The sequence below is a fragment of the Trachurus trachurus genome (genome assembly GCF_905171665.1).
Source record: "Trachurus trachurus genome assembly, chromosome: 13".
Lineage (NCBI taxonomy): Eukaryota > Metazoa > Chordata > Actinopteri > Carangiformes > Carangidae > Trachurus > Trachurus trachurus.
The window spans coordinates 18,849,414-18,870,632 of record NC_139892.1 but is presented as its reverse complement, the minus strand read 5'-3'; the positions used below and the strand labels follow the sequence as shown (position 1 = coordinate 18,870,632).

At 43.8% G+C, this 21,219-nt stretch overlaps 1 protein-coding gene across 1 annotated transcript in view; it reads right to left on the bottom strand.

Annotated features, from left to right (window-relative positions):
* clpb (ClpB family mitochondrial disaggregase) overlaps positions 1-18,461 on the bottom strand; it is a 36,125-nt gene extending 17,664 nt beyond the window's left edge. The window contains exons 1-5 of the mRNA XM_083984502.1: positions 17,811-18,461; positions 17,575-17,626; positions 14,375-14,461; positions 3,436-3,539; positions 1,658-1,786 (exon numbers count right to left, since the gene is read on the bottom strand). Of these exons, the coding sequence (XP_083840628.1) occupies positions 1,658-1,786; positions 3,436-3,539; positions 14,375-14,461; positions 17,575-17,626; positions 17,811-18,264 (826 nt within the window). The 5' untranslated portion in view covers positions 18,265-18,461. The remainder of the gene's footprint in view (positions 1-1,657; positions 1,787-3,435; positions 3,540-14,374; positions 14,462-17,574; positions 17,627-17,810) is intronic.
* Between the last annotated feature and the right edge of the window lie 2,758 nt (positions 18,462-21,219).

Below are 21,219 nucleotides of genomic sequence, written 5' to 3'. Positions count from 1 at the left end.
GAAGCATATAAAAAGGATGAAAGCATACATGAATATATGAATATTTTAATGAAATGGAGGCTTGAGTGCACAAATACACACACGCTTTCACGCACAAACACACTCACAAAGACACACACATCCTGTGATTGTGGAGTTACCCCAAGGGCGTGTTCTGTGCAGAGGTCACAGTTCAACTAGGCCTGGCTTGTTTAAGAGCTGCTCGCCTGGAAGCTGAGGGGGATATTCTGCCCTCTGGGTCTATGAGTGAGTGTGTGTGCGTGTGTGTGTGTGTGTGTGTGTGTCTGCAGAGTTGAGTCAACGACAGGTGCGAGTGTAATGGGGGTGAATGGAGAGGGGGTATGAACAAGTGATCAATTTCAAATGAGCTTTGTAATACTGTTTATATTACACTGAGATGATGACACATGGAGGCGTCTTAGAGCTGATGGAGACAACACCGCCCTCAGCTCTGAGACCATTTAGTGTGTTAACATCAAAGAGTAAAGTTAGGAGCCCTTCATGTGTTTCTGTAAAACTGGCGCCTTTGAAATAGTTACTTAAATGCATGAATCAATCATTTATTTCCTAAAATAATTAAGTGATTGTTTGAATGACTTTCAGTCAACATCTGCTAATAAAAGTGGGATGTAAAAGATAATACAACTTGTTTGCAATGATGTACTAGGGCAAAAATAGATATAAACAAGTAAATAATAATGATCGTCAAGATTAAGAGGACCAGGTCATAGACTGTGGCAAAAAAAAGGAGAAAATAGGTGAGGCTAAAATCTTATTTCTACATTAAATACATGACTGAGAATGTAAAGAGATCTCTAGATACCACCATTTACTTAAATCAAATCAGCATCTATTAAGAAATTGGTAAAAATCTAGAGTATTGTCAAAAAGTGTTTTGAGTTTTGTGACCTTGACCTTTGACCCTCAAAGCCTGATCAGTTCGTCTTTTAGTTCAAGTGAATGTTTGTAGAAGTTCATTGTAGGTGTGACTGAGTTACCGTGTCCACTAGAACGGGACAGATGGACGACCTGAACACAATACACACCGTCTATAACTAACAAACAGACAGTGTGGGAGGAGCAACGTGAACTCCCTGGCAGAGGTAATAATTGAGAACTTACAGTCGAATGACGACAATTTAAACTGCTTAACTTCGTCCTAACAGCAGCTGCGGGTGTTCTGTTAAACCACAGAGACTTTTCTCCTCCACTGGACAATTTACCTGAGAACAGTCCGACTGATTCAGGTGACTGATTTTTTTTTTGTACCTTTCGTTCTTGAGGGACGAACTCTGTTTTATCTACGCACGGGGGGAAAAGAATCCTTTTTCTTCCTTTCTCTTTATTATAGCTGGTGAAGATGGAAAGCCTCAAGAGAATAAACCAAAGGAAGAAGAATGTGAATCCCAGCAAAGTCTAAAAATACCTGCTGGCTTAGAAACTGATCCTACCTTCAAACCAGAGCTTCAGACACTCAATAGTTTGGTTTGGAGAAAAAAAACTGAGAACGTTTTTGTTGACGTAAGGAAAACTGCAGATTTATGATGCAAAAAGTGTTTATGTGCATGTGCTAAAAACCTTTAAGATGTCTGGCCTGGACCGTATTGTGGGGTTGGTGTTGGTGTTGGTGTTGGTGTCGTGTCGTGTCGTGTCGTACCAGCCTCCAGCAGCATGCGGACAGTAAGCGGGTCATCAGCCAGCGTGGCGTAGTGAAGCGCTGTGCAGCCACGGAAACCAGCTCTGCTGCTGAGCCTGCTGCTGAATTCATCCTCTCTGGACACCAGGACTGCACGATAGGAGGGGAAAGAGAGAAAGATGAGACTCCTTTTTTTAATGTGTGACGCAAATAATTCACAAAAAGAAGCCCTCCTAAGTTTTAATCAATATGGATATGAGAAAATTTCTTAAATACAGGAACAAGTCCAACCAGTGATACAAACAATACACTCTCTGTAGCTGGAGAAATCATTATTATTATCATGAAGTAACAAACAAACTTCACAGGGAATGTTTGAACCTTTGAATCCAGAAGAACTTTATTTAATCTTTTCCCACTCAGCAGCGACGCTCCACAGTGTTATGTTATGTGCAGTTTGTCACACAATGATAACGCTGCACTGTGCAAAATTGTCCGTCCTGTTTCCAGCTTTGTTCATTTCCACAAATTTAAGCTCAACTGTCCGACGTGATCGGAGTAATGCGAGTTGTGTTTTAAGGCCTCCTTTGCTCTGCTCCTCACTAATAATAGAGATAGTCTATCATTCTCTCCTTACTTCTCTTTTTCATAAGAGCACTCATCTCGTGCCACTCCTCCATCATCCCTTTTTATTTTTTCCGCCTCCTTCCTCTCCTCCTCGGCATCCATCAATTCCTTTCATCACTTGCACCCTGTTCCTCCTCGCTCCCTCCCTTCCTCCCTCTCTCCCCGCTCCCTCTATCCCAATAACTTTGTCTCATCCATTTCCTGACTTCCTCTCCTCTCCTCTCCCTCCCTCATCATCCAGCCCATTTCCTTTGGTCGCTCCCTCCTTCCCTCCCTCCCTCCAACACCCCTCCAAACATCCACATCTTCCTCCTTCCCCTCCATCTTTAATCTCTCGCTGTGTATCGACACTCCGGTTCTTCCTCCCATCCCCATTTTTTTCTTTCGCTGCTCCTCTCTTCTCCTTCTTCCTTGCTTCATCAGTCTTTCCCTTCCTCCTTCAATCCATCCCACTCCTTTTTCTCTATCGCTCTGACAGTCTCTCTCTGCAGTGTTTGTGTGTGTGTGTGTGTGTGTGTGTGTGTGTGTGTGTGTGTGTGTGTGTGTGTGTGTGTGTGTGTGTGTGTGTGTGTGTGTGTGTGTGTGTGTGTGCATGTGTGCGTGTGAGAGAAGGAGAGAGAGAGAGACAGGGCGGGATAATCATAGCTAACCCAATAAAGCGTCGCACAGGCCCCCCTAGCCCATCCATCAGTGTGCGTCTGGGAAACGCTTCCCCACGCTGCACCAGCCCCACGTGGACCCAAACCTGACAGCCATATAAATGTCTGCAATATACATATCCCATATAAATATGTCTGCAGAAACCCAACACAGACTGGGGAGAGGGGGGGTAATGCCTGTGTGTGTGTGTGTGTGCTCCTGTGCCGTCCTGTCAGTGTGTGTGTGTGTGTGTGTGTGTGTGTGTGTGTGTGTGTGTGTGACTGTGTGTGTGCAGCTTAGGAGGAAAAACAAATAAAACACACACTACTTGTCACAGAACATATAAAACAAATAACACAGAAGAAATGAATCGTGTACATATATGCAACGCTTTATGCAAATTATAATGTCTCATAATATCTGGTTCAACACTTAGGATTCATATGTGTAATATAGCCACCACACACACACACATGATGAATACAAACATGGTGGGGGTTTTTTGTTTTGTTTGGCTTTTTTTTTTTTTTTACCTTCCAGGGAGTGGATGCCTTTCTCCCGCGAGGTGTCGTAAACATTGTTGAAGTGATCTCCGGCGTTCGGGTCGGCACCGGCCTCCAGCAGAACCTTCACCACGCTGGAGAACAACAGAAGACACAGACACATTTATAAACTGAAATCTACAAATCTTACAATGGATGGACCATATATTATATCTGTACTGTATATAATCCCCATGTATAACAGGATGTATTCCATCCTGACAAATGACTGGGACGTTTTTACTCACTGCTGTTACTGTTCAAATAAAGTCGACTTCTGCAGATAAATGGGTGGATACAGTTTAATACAGTAGCTGTGACCCAAAGCCTGCTGCTGAGCAGAGGCGGAGGATTTTCAAGGTCAATTCTTCTTCAGTTATTCAAACCATTTTCTAGCCTACATGTGCTCATCAGTAAAGATGGGATAAAAGAAAACCTTCTTTATTGGGACTTAGATGAGACTTTTCCTCATTATCACCTTAATAAACCATCACCCTTTAACAACGGGTTGTAAGATTTAAAAGAACAAAACATGAGGCACACAGACCATCCAATTGGTTGACACTCATAAACACACAGACAAATACCTCATTTGGAAGAACTGCTTTTAATCAAATCAAATCAAATCAATCTTTATTTATAGAGCACCTTTCATACATGGGAATGCAACACAAAGTGCTTTACACACAGAAAAATAGAAACAGAAAAACAAATTACAAGTAAAAACCCCTCCCTCCCACACCCCATACTGCACACACACACACACACACACACACACACACACACACACACACACACACACACACATACACACACACACACACACACTCTCTCTCACTACTGACACTAGGGAGACATGGCATGACACTGAGGATTGAGGAAGCGCTATCTTTGGGGCCGTCCACACTGGGAGGAGTGGCAGGCCGTGCCACAGGGGGCACCAGCGCCCAGGCCCCCCGACCCCGACAGACCACAGCCCGCCGAGCCGAAGGGACCCAGGGACAGCGCCCCCAGCAGCAGCCCAGACACAGCTCCCAGCGTGGAAGACCCCCCTGAGGAAACACTGGAGTTAAAGCTAAAAACTAAAAACATAAGATAGGATAAAAACATTGAAAAAATTAGTTAATAGAATAAACAGTTTAAAAAGATAAAAATATGTAAGATAATAAATAAAATAAGTAAAACAAGTAAAATTATTTAAGGTTAATAACATCTTTAAAAGCAAGATAGAAGCAGAAAAATAAGATAGAACCATAAGAAGAATTTAAGATCTAGTTAAAAGCCTGACTAAAAAGGTGTGTTTTTAACCTTCCCTTAAAAATATCAACTGTCTCTGCGGTCCTGAGGCTCTCCGGCAGGCTGTTCCACAGGTGGGGGCCATAATAGCTAAATGCCGCCTCACCATGGGTTTTGGTTCTGGGTTTTGGTATGGATAAAAGGCCGGTGCCGGAGGACCTCAGGCTCCGCGAGGGTTGATATGGTAAAAGCAGGTCAGATAAATAAGAGGGCGCAAGGCCGTTAAGACATTTAAAAACTATTAAAAGAACCTTAAAATCGATCCTGAAGCGTACGGGGAGCCAATGCAGCGACTCTAAAACTGGCGTAATATGCTCCCGCCCTCTGGTCCTCGTCAGCACTCGTGCGGCTGAGTTTTGTAATAATTGGAGATTAAAAATACTCTTTTTGGGAAGACCAGAGAGCAGGGCATTGCAATAATCTAATCGACAGGTGATAAAAGCATGCATCAGCACCTCCGTACTGGCCTGAGAGAGAAACGGGCGGACTCTGGCTATGTTTTTAAGATGATAAAAACCTATTTTTGTCATATTTTTGATATGTGGAAGAAAATTCAGCTCAGAGTCAAAAATCACGCCCAGATTTTTTACTGACTGTGTTGGTTTAAGATCCTGTAGTTTTGGTAAAAGTTTCTCTCTCTGGCCTTCAGGACCAATGACTAAAACCTCAGTTTTGTCCTGGTTGAGCTGTAGGAAATTCACTGCCATCCATGACTTGATGTCTAAAATGCAGTTAAAAAGGGCATCAATTGGCCCTGTGTCATCAGGAGACACGGCGATGTACAGTTGCGTATCGTCAGCATAACTATGGAAGCTGATGCCGTGCCTCCTGATGACGTCCCCAAGGGGCAGCATGTACAGATTAAAAAGAAGAGGACCTAAAATTGACCCTTGGGGAACCCCACATCCAATTTCATGGATTTCCGAGGAACATGTATCCATACTTACATAAAAGCATCGGTCTGTGAGATAAGAACAAAACCAGTTAAAAACAGTACCAGAGAGGCCCACCAGGTGTCTAAGCCTATTTAATAAAATGTGATGGTCTACTGTATCAAAAGCGGCGCTTAGATCCAGTAGAACCAACACTGTGAGCTTTTTGTTATCCAAATTCCACCTGATGTCGTTTAAAATCTTTAAAAGTGCTGTCTCGGTACTGTGGTATTTCCTAAAACCAGACTGATGCTTTTCTGAAATGTTCTTTCTGTTTAAAAAGTCATTAACTTGGTTAAAAACCAGTTTTTCTAAAACTTTACTTAAAAATGGTAAGTTGGATACAGGTCGGTAGTTATTAAGAACACTTGGATCTAAATTGCTCTTCTTCAGAAGGGGCTTCACCACCGCTGTTTTAAAGGCGGTGGGGAAGACACCCGTCTGAAGAGAGCAATTCATGATGTTTAAAAACTGTTCCTCGAAGAATCCATAAAACGATTTTAAGAGTGATGTGGGAATGGGATCTAAAAGGCAGGTTGTTGGGTTTACTTGGGAGAAAACTCGACCAAGTGTCCTTGCATCAACCAGGGCAAAACTCTCCAGTGTTTCCTCAGGCAAGGACAACAGTTCAGTGTCAACAGATAAAACTTGATGGGATAAAAGGCAGGATCTGATGTCCTTGATTTTGGTTCTGAAGTGGTCTGCAAAGTTCTCACAAAGATCGTCTGTTGGTGTCTTAAAAACGTTATTAGAATTAGCACCTGTTAAAACATTAAAAGTGGAGAAGAGGAACCGGGGGTTGTTTTTATTAATGGTGATGAGTTGTGAGAAATGGGAAATTCGTGCCTTTTTGACTGCATTATTGTAAGTTTTGAGTTGTTGACATAAAATCTCGTAATGAATTGTCAGTTTACTTTTCCTCCATCTTCTCTCGGCACTCCTGCATTTTCTTTTCAGTTCATTGATTTCATTGTTTTTTCTCCACGGGGGTGTTGGTTTTCTTTTTACTGTTTTAGTTAAAAGTGGAGCTACTGAGTCCAGAGTTGACTTCAGTCTACTGTTAAAATTATCAACAATAAAATCACAAGGTGCAGGTAAAATTTCAGCAGGAGTGCTCTGTAAAATCTCCATAAAATTTGCAGCCACTTCAGAAGTAAGATAGCGCCTCCTCACTGTTCTCACTGGGGCCTCCTCTCGGTTAAAACTGGTGATGCTAAAAAACACACAGTAATGGTCAGACACAGCCAGGTCGACAACAGAGGACACACCGATGGACAGGCCATGGGTTATGACCAGGTCCAGGGTGTGTCCTCTGTTGTGAGTCGGCTGTGCGACGTGCTGCTTAAAATCAAGACAACTTAAAAGATTTAAAAACTCTCTGGATATTGGATCCGAGGTGTCGTCAACGTGTAAATTAAAATCACCAGTTATTAAAATCCTGCTAAAAGAGGTGTGAGTAATAGATAAAAGCTCTGAAAATTCACTGATAAAAGAGCTCGAGTAATGGGGTGGTCTGTATACAGTAACACCAAGAATTTGAGGACTGCTAAAAGTAAAGGCATGGTATTCAAATGATGCATAACTGTTAAAAAACACTCCATTTGAGTTCAGTGAATCCTCTATAATTGATGCTGTACCTCCTCCTCTTCTACCCTCTCTAGTAGAGAATAAAAAATTATAATTTGCTGGGGAAGCCTCAGTGAGAACAGTAGGTGCGTCAGTGCCAAGCCATGTCTCAGTTAAAAGAAGACAGTCTAACTTGTTGTCTAAAATCACATCATTCATTAAAAAGGTTCTGTTTAAAAGAGAGCGAACATTAAAAAGTGCCATGTTGATGGTGACAGGTGGCTTGTTGATGGGAGAGGTGGATTGTTGTGTGAGTGATCTGAGATTGTGAAAGTTCACAGAGTGGGTGTGGTAGTGTCTGATGTGGTGATGGTATGTAATGATAACGGGAATGGGTGAAGTGTTGATGTGCAGAGGTCCAAGTCCGGTATTGAGTGTATGGTGGAAGGTGGAACTGAGTGCGTAGGAGCATGGACCAGGGGGACATCAATCGGAGGGGGACAGAGCAGCTGGTGCGGGTTTGGGGTGATTGGCATGCTGTGTGCCGTATGCCAGGTTGGCAGTCAGCATGCGGGCACCTGCCCTGTTCAGGTGGAGCCCGTCCGACCCAAAAAGATGTCGCCGCTGCCAGAAAATGTCAAAGTTATTGATGAAGCCTACCTGGTGTGAGCTGCAGACAGAGGAAAGCCAGGTGTTGAGGCTGAGCAGCCTGCTGAAGCTGCCGATCCCTCTGCCGCAGGTGGGGGTGGGGCCGGAGATAAAAACAGTCACCTGGGACTGTGAGACAAAGTTAAAAAGGTGGATAAAATCTTGTTTTAAAAGTTCGGACTGTTGCCTGGCGATGTCGTTTGCCCCTGCGTGGATGATAATCCTTCTTGTCTGCGGATGGGAGCTCAGGATGTCCGGAATTTTCCCGGTGATGTCCGCAACGGTGGCTCCGGGAAACGCCATGGTGAACGCCCCCCTCATGCGGACGTGCCTCACAATCGAGTCCCCGATGACCAGGGTTGTGGGCGCGACCGCTCGGTCCTCAGGGGGGCAAGCCAGCTCAGCCACCCCGCCACCCACACCAGGACCCCGGGTGTGATCCCTCGCCTGGTGGGAAGAACGGGAACGGGATGAGTGCCAGCGCACCGCGTCCTCGACGAGCCGCCTGCGCTGGGATGAGGAGCTGGGCGGCGGAGGCGGACAGCCCCGAGTTTGATGCCCACCTGCTGGAGGGCAGCTCGCCGTGAGTGGAGGGAAGGCTGTGGTGTCTGTCAGCGGGGGGACAACACAGGCAGCAGCAGAGCGGCTGTGGGGACCTCCAGAAAACAGCGTGGGGGAGGCTGAACCGACCTGGTGGTGCAGGGTAGCTGCCTTGCTTCTCCCCGATGGCGAGGGACCCACGGGCCTGGGTGGTGGTGCGCCCCCGGGGAGGGAGGCTGTGGACGCCGCGCCGGTCGGAGGAGCCGAGCCCGGACCCCGACCATCACACGGGGCGCCAGCAAGCTGCGACAGAGCCTCATAGTGATTGGAGAGTGGGATTGGAGGCGAGATAGCTCCAGGTGGGGTCCTCTGTCGGCCATGGGTAACCCGAGTCCATGATCGCTGGAGGCGGGGGGTGGAGCAGAAGGACGGCCGCGGTCCGGTGGGATCCCAGGGGACCGTGTCCTGGAGGGCCGCTGACAGCGACGAGATCCGGAGACACTGCTCGTGAGCTACGTCCAGGGACTGCTGGAGCAGGTTCTCTTTCCTTTTCAGCTCCTGGGAAAGTCGGCGAACATCATCTTTCAGGTCAGCAATCTTTTTGTGGGCTTTCCTTAGTTGTTTGTGATCCCCCGGGGACATGGAGGTAGCCATTTAGCTTAGCCTAGCTTAGCCTAGCTTGGCTGTAACTTGTAGGTCCCCGGCTGTCGGTGTATCCAGTAAAAGCAGATAAAATAGCCACTGATCGTCTTAAAAACACACAGTATGGTAACTGTGAGTATAAAAAGACTAAAAGCAACTAAAATCTGCTAAGATACTGGAATAAAAGCCCCTTAAAAACAACTAAAAGTGAGCTAGACGCAGGAGTACTGACACACACGTCTGACAGTCTCCGTCACTATCTAGAGATGAGGGTGGACTCCTTTTAGTTTTTCTGCAGCATCCACATGGAATAATTTACAACCAACATCAAAACTACAGACACTTGTGTCTCTGGGTCAGTTTAAAACTATGAAAACAAACTCCTGTCTATGAATGTAACTGCTGTGTTGCTTTCTATAACTTGTGCTGTGTTGTTGTCGTCTTATTTGTATTTTGTGTTGTAAAAATCTGTCTTGTACTCTCTACATCATGAAAATAAAAAATAAAATCCTCAGATGACAAGAACTCTTTCACCTGACTCACTTGCATTTCTAGTCTGTCCCGTTATGGTGAATACACTCCAATGGCTGCTTCTCTACTTCGCTACACACTCGTCCGCCTCCTAACATGTACATGTGTGTACACTGAAGGGGCAAGGGTCGGGCCTGTTTCCGGCGCTGTTGTGGGGTGGGGGTCTGATGTGTTGCGGTGGGTGTTTGTGTGCAGTCCTTCATTGGAGCGTACCGCCTTATAGAACAAACACAAGAACCTCGGCAACACCACTCACTGTGACCCGGCGGACATTCCAGGTACCGTCTCTCCGTCTACAGAACACACTCGCGTCACGCTTTTACATTTTACCGCCGTGAACATGAGCGGTGGCTTTGACATTGAGACGCAGACGTGCACATGAATGCAACACAAAACACACAAAGACTAGCGAGCTCGTCTGCGCCGACTGAGAGAGGAGAACGGGGGGCGATGGCCGAAACATGAACCCTGCCAGCTCGCTGCTGGCTGTCATTAAACCTGTGACTATGTAATGCAGCCCGGAAGGGAGTGATGGATCATTTTCAGCTAAATGGTTATGGCAGGGGTCTGAGGAGGCTTAAATGGGGCAAAAATGATTACTCATAAGAGGATGAGAGGTGGACTCCTTTTTTTAGAGCTACCACACGTAACAGGCTGCTGCCTCTTTTACCCAGAGAGGCCGTGCTCTGAGAAATGAAACATGGCAGGAGATATGACCTCAGTGATGGAGCAGCTTCGTAAGTCAACACTGATATTACACCACTGAGCCAATTTAAAGGTGAAGGGTGAAATTAAACACCTGTTACAGCAATAGGAAAAGCGCTTTTTTAAAACAGGGAATCAGAAGATATTTAAATGACAATTTTCCCAGACTAGAGATGCATCTCTAAAACTTTTATGATTTCTTTCTCGTAAAAATCAAATCTCAGAATTTTTTTTGAAGAAGATGATGACAACGACGTATTACTTGCTTTTATGAAACCACAAGGTCTGCTAATAGATATGATGCAAAGTATGACATTGTTGGACTCTTCAAATGTTTTTGCCTACAAATAAAATCTGGTATCAGTAGAATGTGAAATATCACAATACAGTACAAAAACACATTACTCTAATGTATCAGTGCAATTTAATTTAGAAAGCATGAGACAGTGCTTCCCTTCAGCTTCTTTAACATCATTAAAACCTGGCCAGACTGAGTTTGTGTCATCGCCACAGAACATGCGTGTTCCTGTGGGAGCGCCGGGCTGAGAACAGCCTGACCAGGTCTTTGTGTCTGACCTTGCTGAGGGGGGATAAAAGGACTATCGGGGGGTCCCCCTTTGTTACTGTATCACTGTGGCTGGAGGGAGCAGGGGGAGGGTTTGACCCACAGAGGGCTCTCCTCTCACCCTTGCAAGCACTTCTACAAACACGTCGATGCATCCTGCGAGACACATACAGGCGCGCACACACAAACTCAAACTATGGCTGGTCACACGAGGCTGGGCAGGACTGTGTGAAGAAATGAGATGGTCTGAAGAAAGGGTTAATGGCATCAGAAAGGTAAACAAGGAGGGATAAAGAGAGGAAAGTGGCAGAGAGGAGGAGGAGGAGTGGAAGAGCAGCTAAAAAGATGAAAGAGAGGGAGATTTAATTACACAGTATAGTGCTAAAACTAATGAGCTTTTGAAAACACTTTATAGTTTTACTAATCAACTGATGATCAAGTGGCTAACTTTATTTTTGGACATTTAGGAGAGTTGCAGCACTAATTTGAGGCCAAACTGAAGGCATGCAGAGGTTAATTAGGTTAAACTCCCATTTTAAACAGACCAGAACCAAAAATTGAAATTACAAACTTCCTAATACAATCTCACAATTAGGAAAACAATAACAAGATTGTTCTACTTTCTAATCCTACATATAAACCGAATGTGAGGCAGTTATCCAGCTGCCGACTTATCATCACCATCATCCAGTTTCTTCACCAGTCTTGGGCCCAACTTTTTTTTTTTTTAAACATTTTTTTGCATGTTTTCCTGTGGTGCAGTTACACACCACTCACCAAACAGGTGTACTTGTATTAAAATGTTGATGTAAACCTTTTTAATTTGCCCGTTTCATCAGGGATCCACCACTCCCAGAGCTGAGAGGGGGTCAGCCAGCGTCTTGCTTAAGGACGCTAACTCTCTCTCCATTTGTACCACAGACATTAACCACCCTTTATTTCACAAACTGGATTGAACTTTCCGGCTCGGCCCGAGGTTTTTCCCAGCAGGTGACCGGTGTTACTGCAGGACACTGGTGTTAGTTTCCCCATCGTGCCCTGGAGGAAGACAGGAAACAGACACTTCCGTCCCTCCGGTGCTATAATAGACACCCGAGCTGAACTGACCATCCATGTCTCTGACCACCTGGCCCAGACGCTGGACCTCACTTGACCTTATCTCACCTGGTGCACACCTGGGGTCAGGTAGATGCCAGAAAGATATGGAAACTGACACATTGGTCAAAATTTAACACGTTTTCTTGTTTTTTTTTGGACACATGGCAGTTAGAAGATGGGATTATTTTAGAAACATCTTCAGTTTATACAGAAAATATGCACAAAGAAAAAAGTGCTAATTTCTGTCTCTTACAACATCAAATGAGAAATCTAATCCAGATCCCAAACCTCTAATCCCACTCCACATGACCCTCTCTCTCTCTCTTCACTGCTATCCCCCTCTTTCCCAATGAGCCACTCATCCTCTCGTTCCACCATCCCTCCGCTTTCCCTCGTTTCTTTCCTCCCTCCCGTCAAGTCACTCGGCCGACAGGTCGGAACGGTCAACAGGCGTTTCACTCGGCTGAGCGCTCATTGTGCACGTGAATGCAGCGATGGAGGGATGGAGGGAGAGAAAGAGAGATAGAGATGGGCATTGTGTGTTAAAGAGTGCAAACAGTGGCCCAGGCCCTGCGCCTCCCTGTTTTAGCCCCACATCAAAGCTAAGCAAACTCACGCCCCCCTGATGCCTCACCCTTACCCCTCTACTCCACCCCTGATTCCCTCACACAGCCGCACCTCGACCCCTGAACACAACGCTGCCTGTTGGATGCTGCACGGAGAAACAGTCAAGAGGACGGACACAGTTACAGCTGAGAAGCCAGCGTGGCGTCTCCGTTACCGCTGCTGGTCCAGAAAAATATAAATCCACCGTGAGGGAGGGGGGAAATAATTCACCAGCAGTATCCATACTGACTTCCTAGCTACGGGGTAGACCTTGTTCATGACTAATGCTCCCTGTGTTTTCACTTAACGGCTACAAATAAAGTTGTGTGTGGCTGAGTAATAGACAGTTGGCCTGTAAGATATTTGGTATAAAATCCCCTTGTTTGTGTGTGTGTGTGTGTGTGTGTGTACATGTATGTGTGTGTAGTCATACATGCACCCTCACTTGTGTGTGTGTGTGTGTGAGTGATGTGTGTGAACCGATGTTCTGTCTTCCCTGCAGCAGTGACGGCTCACTGGGGGGTTGGAGGACGGGATTAAACATAGAGGAGTGTCACTGCCTGGCTGAGTTATAGCACTCATAATAACACACACACACACACACACACACAAACACACACCCACACAAGACAGTACAGATTCAAACATACAACCAAATTCGTATCCAAAAACACTGCGAGACACATGACATCATTACACAGGACAAAACATAAATCAGTATGTTCAATTCAGCACATGCCACGTAACACAAAGACAAACTGTGTGAAATGACCAAAGTAGAGAAGAATGCATGCTGCTTTTATGATTGATTATTGTCTCTAAAATGGAAGAAAAATTACAAGCAATGTTAATTAAAATGTCCAAATGTCCAAAGTGACGTCTGGTTGTGCATCTTAATACATATTTAGAAGCAGTTTGATGTAAACTCTCATTTATCATGCCCACTTGTTTGTAATGAATACATATCAGAATGTATATTATATTTATATCACAATTAATATTTCTTCTTGTTATACTCAGGTTTCATCTGTAAATGAGATCAGTCAGTTTGCAGTCATATAATAGCAGCAGATTCTCACATCTGAGCAGCTTTAATCTTTAAATATTTGACAGTTTTTGTTGATATAATCAATAAACTATTGACCATTTATGAAAATAGTTGTCAATTAACTTTAGGTTAATAGAAGCTTTGATTAATTCATTCAACACTGACTACTTTACATGCATATTGAAGCATTAGAAATCACTGATGCACAATATGCTTCCATTTTAAAGGCATTCATTCAAACCATCTTACAAACTTGAATAAGAAAAAGCTGAGATTTGAAAGAAGCTAAATTTCAGCTACTTTTTATATTCAAATGTCACATTATGCTTCTCAGTGGCTCGTGAGACCCTTAAACACAAACAATGACCACACAGACCTGATGGAAAATTTATAAAAAGAAAAAAAAAAAAAGAGCCCGTAAATTGGATTTGGCCCAGCCTTAACCTCGGCCCCTCTCTGTGTTGTGTGTGTTCTGGGGGCCAGGAGGCTAATTTAATTTGTTGGGACAGAGAGATGGGGGAACGGGTAAAGACCGTCTGTCAGTCTGAAAGTCGCACTTTGCACTTCTGAAGGCCTACTGTAACAACTGGAGCAGGGACATGGATGACATATGCTCACAGGCGAGCTGGTGCAGACAGCTGCACGATACCAAAACGCTACATTACTGTTAACATATGCTCACCGGGGAGGGTGAGGGAGTCTCACGACTCTAAAAAACACAGGATTTGTTCAGCGGGTGTAACACACACAGACCTGTGCTGTCGGTTCATGGCAGCCACCATGAGAGCGGTCCAACCCAGACGGTGACGGTGATTTGGATCCACCCCTTCCTTTAACAGCCTGATAGGGAAAAGAAACATAGAAGGGTTATCATCTGATTTCAGCATAACGATTAATGTCAACATTTAGTGGTATGAAACCGGTGTCTCTATAGTAGTAGTAGACATATAGTGGTGGGCAACATTATTAGAATATTTAAGAGGTTTCAGTTGTTTTTGTTGAATTGGCCATTAATCATCATTATGCTCTATGAACCATAGATCAGAGCCATCATAAGAAGGTTTAGGTCATTTTTCCTCACAAAAAAAAAGATAGGCCTATTTCACTGTAAATGTCACACAATCATGTTCCTTCACAGAAGACGCCAAAATTATTTACAAAATTCTGGACCTCAACCCCATCAAGCAACTTTGGGGCGAGTTGGAAAATAAACTGGACAGATCTATCGTCCATTCAGAGAAGAACCTTTGTCTTGAGTAGCAGAAGGCATGAGATAACATTAGTGTTGAAGTTCTAAGGAAATATATGGACACCCTGCCAGAGAAATGTGCTGCTGTAACTGCTGCAAAAGGTGGAAATACCAAATATTAAGTGGATAAAAACAGTAGGACTCACTTCATCTGATTGTGCTCAGAGCAACTACCTGCATATTTCATGAACATTATGAAATGAAATCATGTTTCAGAGCCAAAAAAAGGTCAGGCATTCTCAGATCTGTCAGTTTTTCTAATAATTTTGGCCACCACTGTAGTAGTAGTAGTAGTAGTGTTTCATTGGCATTATAACATATATAATACAGTATAATTATGCTGGAGTAAGAAGAATGTAAATGAAAACGCATTTACAGCTGACCACTGATTTCTGTGTGCAGCATGAAACCTGCACACCATGTCTTTGTCATTATCTGATAACACACACACTTGCTCCTTGACCAGTTAGTGTCTGTGGTGTAAGCCAGGTGTGTGTTAAGTTTTTTTTTTCCCCTGAGGGTATGACATCAAGTACTAGAGCAGCACAGCCTTCTTTATAAGTGTGTGTGTGTGCGTGTGTTAGAGAGAGTAAATAATCCGTCTGTCGTCTCCTGTGCTGAGCAGGCAGACAGTGTGTGTGTTTACAGTCAACACAGTGGCCTCTGTCAGGTCTGCACTCAGCTCTGGAGCTCTCTGGCTCTGTTTTCAGTGCCTGCTCTCTATGTTTTATCAGACACATCCAAACTTTTCAGGTTGCAGGTTGAGAGTTCGGTCCAGTCCAGTTAATTTACTGTTACTACTAAAAGATTGGACACTGTGGAAAAGACTAAAAGAGCAAAATGAGCAAATGTGACAGGTGAGACTACAGTAGACCAAGAATGACATTTTATGTGTATTTAAGATCGACCAATGGGACAATCATACGTTGGAAGCTGCAGAGGAATCTAAATGCAGGCCTTAAGAAGAGGTTTAGCCACCTAAAATAAAAAGGAATATATTGACTTTTTCTAACCACTAATCTAAAAATATTGAGCATCAGTCACACTAATAGTTCAATGGTTAAGATGCAACATCCCCATTTCAATTCCAGGAATAAATAATGCCAAAAACATGTATTTTAATAAAAAAATGTGCGGTGACAGTAGCCTTAATGCAAAAAAAAAAAAAAAAAACTAAAATAAAAAATACATAAATGTTACCAGCCTTGAAGAACCTGCTTTAATAACAAGATAACTTTCAAATGCATCCTATGATGATGACTGATCAATGTAAGATGTTTCACTGGTACAGTTGTAGCATAATCTTTTGTAAAGCCTGTATGAAAGCGAAACCTCTACAACCTATCAAGTGGCTCTCAGCAGACACACCCTGACACTCTACTACCTCTATAAACTCAACCAAAGCACTTAACACATCTGTGACTTGCTGACTGGCTGTCTGGCTGTCTGGCTGCACTCTCACCTGCACCATCTGCCACATGGGCACAGGTAACCTAAGCCTGCAAATGGAGACATGCATGGATAAACACATATGCACAGACTCAAGATACATGGACTGAGATACCAATGTCCAACAACACACAACAATCATCCATTTAACACTATTAAAATATATGTAAATGTTAATCCAGTTTTTTTCCCCCAATGGTGAAAAGCACGATTAACACACACCAATATGAATGAAGCGTGATGCATGTGCCTATGTACTCTATGTACTTACTGGGTTTAGATTTACTGAGTCTGTGGATGCATCTCACTAACAAAGTGTCTCTACCTGCGTCAGTCCCCCAAGTCTAGCAATGCAATCTTATCAGCAAGACAGATGGGACCATGAAGTACTACAAGCTTGGGAAAGTGGTCTCACACACACACACCTCTCTATGGCATACTGTACCTGTTTTGGTTGAGTGGCACCAAGTGTGAAGGGAATTTGTTTGGGATATGTTTAAGTTTAAGATCAAGCTCAGACCGTTTGTTTATATTATTACATTTGTGGGTTAGAAAAGATGAATAACAGTAATGCAATGCCAGAGAGAAAAAAAAAATCTGAAAAACCTTAAGGCACAGTGTTGAAATTAAGATGAGGCTGAGGCTCCTCCTCAGACATGCATTCTCTCCACACACACACACACACACACACACACACACACACACACACACACACACACACACACACACACACACACACACACACACACACACACACACACACACACACACACACACACAGGCCCTCTTCTTCCATCTTGTGTTTATCAGTGGAAATACAATTACAAGTGATACTGTTTGCTTTATGCATAACCCTGGACGGAGCAACCCATGGAGCCTTTATACAAGGAAATCCAGTGGCATGGAGCCCAGGTTAAGACCTATAACACAAACTGTGTCTCCATATCTTTATATTAATATACAGTCAAGTGTAATACACTATTTCCTGGGCTAATAGATGGACTACAACAATTTAAGTACGAAAACTACCATATCACCCACTTTATTTACTTATGAGCACCTGCACTACAAGAACGTCTCTGACTACACATATTAGCCTCCTTGAATTATGTGAATCATAATGGAAATTCAGGGATCGCTTCTCTAAGCACTAGAGTGCATGTGTGTGACCATGTTTAAGGTTTGGTATATACAAAGGTGAAATGGGATTATTTAAAAGCCAATGTGTGGTATGTAGTTGTCGATGATGAAGTACCTGGCCACATCTTGAGAATTATTGGTCCTTGCTGCCTCCAGAAGAGCGTCACCTTGAAGCCCCAAAAGAGAAACAGAAAACATGGGCACACGTTTAACAAATCATTACACCCCAGTGGTAGCTCTGACCACAACACAACTTGTATGTATTTTTGTGCAAATGTGCAAAAGTGACAGGTCCTCAAAATGATCACTGCTTCTCAGTCAGACAAAACAATAACAGCTGATTAAATCTACCTTTGGAGTCAGAGTCTTTCTTTAGGCAGAAGGCCACGGCTGCAGCAGACAGCACACCGACAGATGCCACCCCTGCCCTGCTGCTGCTGCCCTCCCGGCCTTCACCGCCACCGCTCTGTCCGCTCTCCTCCCAGTATCTGTTATTGTTGCGCCCCCTGCTGGCCAGAGCCGCCCACGAGCTGCGGCGATTCTGCAGGTTGGACAGCCATCTTGGGGCGAGGTGGTGGTACTGCACTGACAGACTGACACCAGCACCAGCCGCGGTCTCCTCTGCTAAAATCCCCCTCCTTGAAACGCGGGAGGTGGACACGATGGGGTTGCGGTTGGTCTCCGCAGGTGTTTCACGGGCGCCCTGGCACGCGGCACCGCTCGCGCTGGTCTGGAGCACGCGGCTGCACGGTGACAGGCTGCGCGACCTTCGTGCAATTAGCCTGGTGGGTACCGATGATAACATGGCGATAAACTCACCAAAAAAAGAAGCGGGGGGTAAAACCGTCTGCCTGTCAGTAGCTCCGCGGGGCAACGGGACCCTCCAGGCCGGGAATGATGGCTTTATTCCGCCGTAACAGCCCGTTACGCTTCAGTTTACAGGTAGCTGGTCACAACCCCCGGGACGAAAACAAGCGCCTCGCATAATCGACGTAGCGTGGATGTCGCCAGAATCCGCGGTGCATTTTGGGAAATGTTGTTTTACTAGAAATTTCTGCGGCAGCCGCATGATGCAAAAATATCCTGTACGTACGTGTTCGCTTAAACCAGGTAAACCTGCAGCAGAGATAGTAAAGTAAAGAGGACATTTGACTGCAATTTTACTTTACCGAAGGAAGTACAGAATAATGTATTATAAGCAGAGCCATAATGAAAGGCTGTACACTTCCTGCCCCTTCAGTTGTTGTGGTTTTGATCATTTTTTTAATGTCAGCGTACCTGATCAAACCAGTGCAAACCCATCGCAATAGTTTAACTGTTTCACTAGTTTATTTCAGTTTGAACGTTTCATTTCCCCCAAAATTGGAAACTGGTATCTGTTGCATTCATATAATACATCCATGGTTGCACTGCACCACCAGTTGACTTTAGTGAAATCTCGCGAGAGTTTGTTCCCGAAACAGGTCCAGAACAAAGTTGTGGTTACCCCAGAGAATTTCTAATATTGAGCATTGAGTCAATAGACTGGCTCTGGTTACCCCTAAATGTGTGGGTCTGTCAGACTTTTCGGAGGATATGTGTGCTGAAAAAAATTTGAAACAGTAATTTCCTAATTGTGGGACGAAATAATCACTTTTCCCATTGAAAATCTGTCGTCTATTTCCTAATGGGACAAGGAGGGAGACAAACGAAAGAGGAAACAAATGTCTATTGATACTCTCTAATATTTAACTTTTTTTTTTTTTTTGCTGATGGCGCAAAGATATCGCAAGGGTTTCCTATGCAGTCTATGGTTTTAACACAGTTGTAAGAATAATCTTGATGTTGATTATTCATTGCGTTTGCATACATTTGTCAAAGTTTGTTGCCTAAAAATAGCAGTTTTGTCTACAAACCAGGTAATGGGTGTAATATAAAACAGCAGTGTCACGGTGTCCCATTCAAACAACCACTGGGCTGTTTTCCTTAAAAAAAATAGGAGGTGATGTCTCTTTTACAGGCCTACCTGTGACCTTTGGTTTACCCATCTCAACCAACCGTCGTTTTGTAGCTATCTGAAAAACGTCAACGGGAGTGGGACACAATTGTTTTTGGTCTTCTGGCTCTTTCGTTTGCATCCCCTTTCAACAAGTGCTGTTATTCTCTAAAGGGCAATCACTGTGACTAAAATGTGATGAGACAAGCTGTTGTTTTGTCGAAAGCATTTGGCCTGTGATAGTGTCAACGTGGCCGCCAGATGGCGTCAATGCATTGTGCTGCTGATGCGGTTTCGGCTGCATCACAACGGGGCCATTGCAAGCAAATGTCATCATCCGAGGACACTGGTTCCAGTCATCCTGAACAGAGTTTATTTGTTTCCCTTTTTCAAGCTGTATCATATTTCCATATTCATTTTTTTCCCCCACTGGCACAGAACTTAGTAGAGTACAATATTTGTTGGAACAGTTTCCCTCCCCCCAAAATATCTTTTTCTAAACATATGCTTTAAATAGACCCAAATCCCTTTCTCCTCTGTCACTTGTGATTTTAAAATAAAGAGGACAACTATTTGTGCATTTTGGTTTAATTGTCACATCTTGTTCATGACATCAGCCATGGTGTTACATAGGCCATATTTGTATTCATTTGTTTAGGAGTTTTTTTTTTCTAGTCCATTAATGTGTTTATTGTGTACTATGTCCTTAAGGAAGAAAAACACAGGATTAAAAAAAGAAAAGTCATAGTGGAGGGACCATTGAACAAGAAATGAGTCACTAAGTTCTAGTATCAGGAAGAACTTCACTCGTCTGTCACACAAAAACACACACTCAAGCAGGGCTGTGCCTGTAACTCAACATGAATTTATTACTTCCTGCATCAGCAACCTAGCTTGATATGTCTGATAATAATGTATCAGCATGTCCTTTAAGTTACAATTAAACTTTATTTTGAAGGCATCTGACCTCTTTGGGTTTATGGCATTTTTACTGTTGCGATGTTATGCTTCAGCAGACAGTTATATAGAAAAGTATCATTTAAAAATTGTATCCATTGTAGCCTAAAGCAGTTAGAGAAATCTAGAAATTCTGTGGGATAATTGGTACTGGATTGTTCAGAAATCTGCCATGGTTTTACTCATCTACACGTATTAGCTACCTGTATATAACGAGGTTACGGATCAAGGGAACATGGTGTTGGTGAAAACGTCATTGTGCTGTGACTGAAATACAGTCAAAGCACAACATATAGCAGAGTTGCCTTCCCACGGTGGAGTAGGGTTGTAATTTATTAAGTGGGTGTGTTGTGTGCTGCTGGCAGCAGGTTTACTGTGCCTCACTAGACATGAATCATAGAGGACAACACGCTCTGCCATCATAAATCCACAGGCACCTTTACAAACCATCTCAGCAAAATGCTTGTTGGAGTAGTTCTAATATTGTAGTCACCTGACAATACGTCATCCTCATTAGGTTCTGTTTGAAAAACATTTTTAAAAAACACCGGCACCTCAAACGCACTTTATCAATGAGATAAAGTGAATAAATGCAACTTGAGACTTTTGCCTAGTCCAGACACCGAAACAGAGTGGCAAGCACAGGTGAGACCAAATTCTGCCTCTAAATGCTATTCCAGTGTTTCACAGCAGACATGCTTGTTGGAGTAGTTTCTTGGCTGGTCTTAGTGGGAACATCACAGGTGGTGTTAATAACACAAATTATATCACTACTTCAGTAATCAATGCAGAAATACATTATGTGATTGATCACACCTGCATCTAACA